General features: G+C 41.9%; 1 protein-coding gene across 1 annotated transcript in view; it reads left to right on the forward strand.

The window, feature by feature from the left end:
- Positions 1–4,208, forward strand: part of PDE1A (phosphodiesterase 1A) — a 144,826-nt gene extending 140,618 nt beyond the window's left edge. The window contains exon 14 of the mRNA XM_029285190.1: positions 4,138–4,208. Coding sequence (XP_029141023.1) covers positions 4,138–4,208 — 71 coding nt within the window. The remainder of the gene's footprint in view (positions 1–4,137) is intronic.
- Positions 4,209–4,486: the final 278 nt, after the last annotated feature.

A 4,486-nucleotide genomic window follows, 5' to 3' on the forward strand; every position in this document is an offset into this window, starting at 1 on the left:
TATGGCTCTTTCCCCCCTGAATTTTCTTGTATTGAAATGTTTTATTTACATTGTAGTACATGAGAGGAAAAAATATTTATATTCATACCAAATTGAATGCAGCTCCTACTGTACGTAAGAATTTTTCTTCCCTACAAAAGAGGCCTCTTTTGAAAGTATTGAAAAAAACAAAATGTCAAGATAACTCATGGGGGGGGGGGGTTGGACAATATACATTCTTAATCTATGAGTAGCCAATTGCCTTTTAATATATATATATATTCTTTTTCCTGTCCTGTACTCATAAAACACTAGAATTCACTGCATCCTCCCTTAGAAGGTTCACTGGACCCCAGAATGTTACTTGAATCCCTGATTATGGTATGGGTTAGAATAGGGGTCCCCAACCTGTGGGAAGCAGCCCATTAGTGGGCCATGAGGGGTTTGCAGCTGGGCTGTGAAAATGGCTAGCAGGTGAGCATGCATGCAAGCGCATCCTCTCTTGTGTGAGCAGCGGGCAAACACATGTGCGCACACTCCATTTGTGTGAGCAGCAGGCCCGCGTGCACACTTCTTGCACAAATGGACCTGCGTGCATGCCCACTTGCCAGCCACTTGTGATGGGAATGACTCAGCAGGGTCTGTGTCTCTTTAAGAGCCTTTGTATAAAGGGAAGGCTCTGCTGATGTGTTCTCTCTCTTCCATTTCCTGCTGTAACTGTGGTTTGTTGGATCCTGCTACATTAGCACGTGTATGTATATTGTTCCTGGTGTATGATATTGTAGATAGTGTAAGATAAACCACCATTTAATATAGATCACTGTTTACTGTGTGTACTCCTGGGTTATCTCGCGCAATAAGATTGTGCACACTCTAATATTTCTCTTTTAAAAAAACTATAAGGTTGAAGTGTTGGTAAGTTGCATTGGAAAACTTGGAATATTTCCTACAATGCCAGCAAATTTGTTACAGTTCCTGTTCTCTTTTAAAATTCTTTTCATGCCCTTGATTTTCTCCAAAGAGTGCATAAACTAGGGTTTTTTATGTTACTAGTTATCTGTGCATAGAGTTCAATAAGATTATTTTATTAAAAAAACGATGAAAATGACATATTTGGCTGAGACTATTTGGAAGTAAGCCCCATTGACATCAAGAAGTAGACCTTCTTCCCAGAGAAGGAAATGACTGCACACTTGTCATTTGTTGAATGTCAAATCTTTTGAGACACCATGGTAACCTTTTCTAGGTAAATAGTAAGGATTGCCACCTTTTTATGGCTGAGCCATTCACTTTCTGTTAGAAAGTACCTCCCCTTAATTGCAGGCATTTAATATCATTAGAGTCCCTTGGGCCAAGTCATTTGTACTAAAAAGACAACTTGGGTTCCATTGCTAATTTACATTAATTTGAGGAGAAGCATCCCAATACGAGAAGCTGCAGAAGATTGCATTTCATTATCTTGGAAGGTTATGTTGCTTGCATGGCGTGAGAGAAGGCTCTTGATAATGCACTATCATAATTAGCTTGGATTAGAACTAATAAAAGCATCTGGATGCATTCTGGAAGAAATGTTCATTATATAGCTGATCTCCGGGGAAATAATTGTTGGTAGATGTAAACCAGTCCTTTATAGTGTAGTTATTTATGTTTAACATATCATATCCTAGTAAATTTAGGACAAGGGGCTGGAACTGACTTGGTGAGGTGATTTACTCAATCTTAAATCTATTTGATTACTTTCAGGGGGACAAGGGAAATTTACATCTTCCAAGGAATTTAAATGTAGCAACATTTTTTTCCCAGTTAACATTCCTCAACTCAGGCAGCTTTCAGAGCTATACTAAGGTGAGGAATGAGAACCTATAGACATATCAAAGCATTTCTTATATGCAGGGCTTTTTTTCTCATAGAACGCCCAGAACGGACTTCCGGCACCTTTTTGGGATGGAACCTTATAGGGTAGGCAAGGCAGGTTGTATGACATGTGTGAGTTCCGGCACCGTTGTTGTTTTTTTTTAGAAAAAAAGCACTGCTTGTATGCATAAAAGTTGGGAGACAGGTCTTGCCAAGGCTGTTTTTAAATAACATGGCATGTACTCAAGCAAGACAGGGAAATTAATTTAATTGACATCCCTTTAAATAACCAATACTTTTAAAATTCCAGGAAAAAAATATAATCCAAATAGTATGCTGAGAAAAAAGTACTTTAGGGAATCTTTATTTTTTTTTTTCCATCTCATTCACTTGTTATGTAGTTTACACGTGCAAATCTAGACCATCCAGTCAAAATGTATAAGGGGGTGGTCTTGAAGGACAGAGAGGAAATCCACTACCAAGACAATGATCAGATAAACAAGACTTGAACCCAAGTCAAGGAAGTGGTTTATGAAAATGCCTTAGCAAGCCCCCCTCCCCTCCATTTTCATGAGAAAGAGGGAGGGAGGAAAGCAGATTCAGACTTGTGAGATGCCACTGCTATAGCTGTTGTAATAGAAGATTTCCATGGTGTCTGTTTGATCTATCTGACCTGGCACCTGAAGCAAAATGTTGCAACTTGAAGTTCTCCCATTTAAGGTTCCAACCTGACTCTTTCAAGAACTCCATCCTTTTCCATGTTTTCTCCAAGGAAGAAAGCGCTGCTCCTTCAGTGTTCCCCTCGTTCTGTTTTCAAGGGCGTGGTTTTTTTCTCTCTCTTTTTCCTCAGGGATGAATTTATTGGACCACCTGTGGCCACTGAGTTGCATGACCAGGGCTACATTCCAAAGATTGGGAGGAGCCTCAACAAAAGTATGGGTGTAGCCAGGACAAAAACTAAATTTAATTGAAATTCAGGCTTAATTGAATAAAGCTAATTTCAGGCACATTGGCAGATGCTTGCTCCAACAATTATTCTTTGGCAGAGTTCTGAAAGGGCTCACCTTAGCAAGACATACTAAGATGAAAGGAATATGGTTCACGAATTTCAACAGGTGAATTTCAACATTCAGTTAGAAGCAATATACATATACATATAGATTACAATATATTGTATAAATTACAATATACAGTACAACATCTTATATAGATTACAATATACAATATACTATATCAGTGATGGCGAACCTTTTAGAGACTGAGTGCCCCAAAACCACCCCACCATCCCCGTCCCCGCTCCGCCTTGCCCACTGGGCCACCCACCACCTCCACTGCCTGCCACAGATCACCCAGGCAGCCCAGCAGCGCCATGGTGGGCACGCCCTCTGCCCAGGCCCTGCAGCATCATCTGCGCACGATGGGGCACAAGGGCAGAGTCTTGTCCCCGCTGCCCGGCTACCATGTCCTTGGCTGCGCTGCTTCGTGTGGGCCGTGCCCAGGGGCGACTCTCCTCTGGGGGGGCTGCTGGTGAGGAGGGGGCCATGGTAGGAGGTGGGGCTGGGGAGACAGTGTGTGTGCCCACAGAGAGGGCTCCAAGTGCCGCCTCCAGCACCCGTGCCATAAGTTCGCCACCACTGCACTATATTGTATAGATTACAATATACAGTACAATCCATGCTCGGCATTACAAGACAAGATAGAAAGACCTGCACATGGATTAGAGAACAAAAGGAAGTATACAATATCATCAAGAGAGTAAAAGAACTGAAATGGAAATGGGCTGGACACGTAGCAAGAAGAACTGATGTCAGATGGACCAAGGCAGTTATAGAATGGATCCCACTCGGTAAAAAGCGTCTGCGGAAGAGACCTAAAACAAGATGGATCGACGGCATCAGCAAGTATTGTGGGCCCAACTGGCAAAAGAGAGCTCAGGACTGTATTGGTTGGAAACATGCGGTAGAGGCCTTCATCCTGCAGTGGGTAGACAATGGCTAAAATGATGATGATGATGATGATACATACACATACACAGGCAGAGATTTTCTAATTCTCTTTTTCACAGCTTTGCTATGAACTGGTCAGCAGTTTGTTCTTTAAAGAAAAATCTCTTGAATCTTGATCTCTTACAATTTTCATACTTTTCTGGGGGCTATACCCAAGGTTTTTGTGGAGAACATGCGCCCAGGGTCTCAGATTATACTCCTCTGCTCTAACCACTGAGCCACAGAGGTCACACAGTACCAAATTAAGATGAGCAGCACGTAGACCTGTTTATAGCAGTTTCTTGTTTTTGGATTTCAGGTGAGCCTAATCTCAGTGAGAATTCTGAAGAGCCACTGAAAGAACCAGAACGGGGTGATCTGTGCAGCTAGGTCAACGGTACCTTCATTGTTTCTGCTGATTTTCAGACTAAGAGGTAAGTTATCCTAGTTCTTCTCTAAACATGGTTACCTTCCTTTCCTCCTCTATGCTTCCGAGAGGACAAGGATTTACTTTGTTACAAGAATAAACCTTTACTATGAAATATATAGAGGGTCTTATTATTGCGGTGCTTTTCTGCACACTACGAAAAGGGAGTGAAGCTAAGGTCAAGATTTTCCATCATCATCATCATCATCATCACCGCCACCACCACCACCATCATCATCCA

The sequence above is a fragment of the Protobothrops mucrosquamatus genome, unplaced genomic scaffold (assembly GCF_001527695.2).
Source record: "Protobothrops mucrosquamatus isolate PMUCROS unplaced genomic scaffold, P.Mucros_1.0 scaffold1398, whole genome shotgun sequence".
In the NCBI taxonomy this organism is placed as follows: domain Eukaryota; kingdom Metazoa; phylum Chordata; class Lepidosauria; order Squamata; family Viperidae; genus Protobothrops; species Protobothrops mucrosquamatus.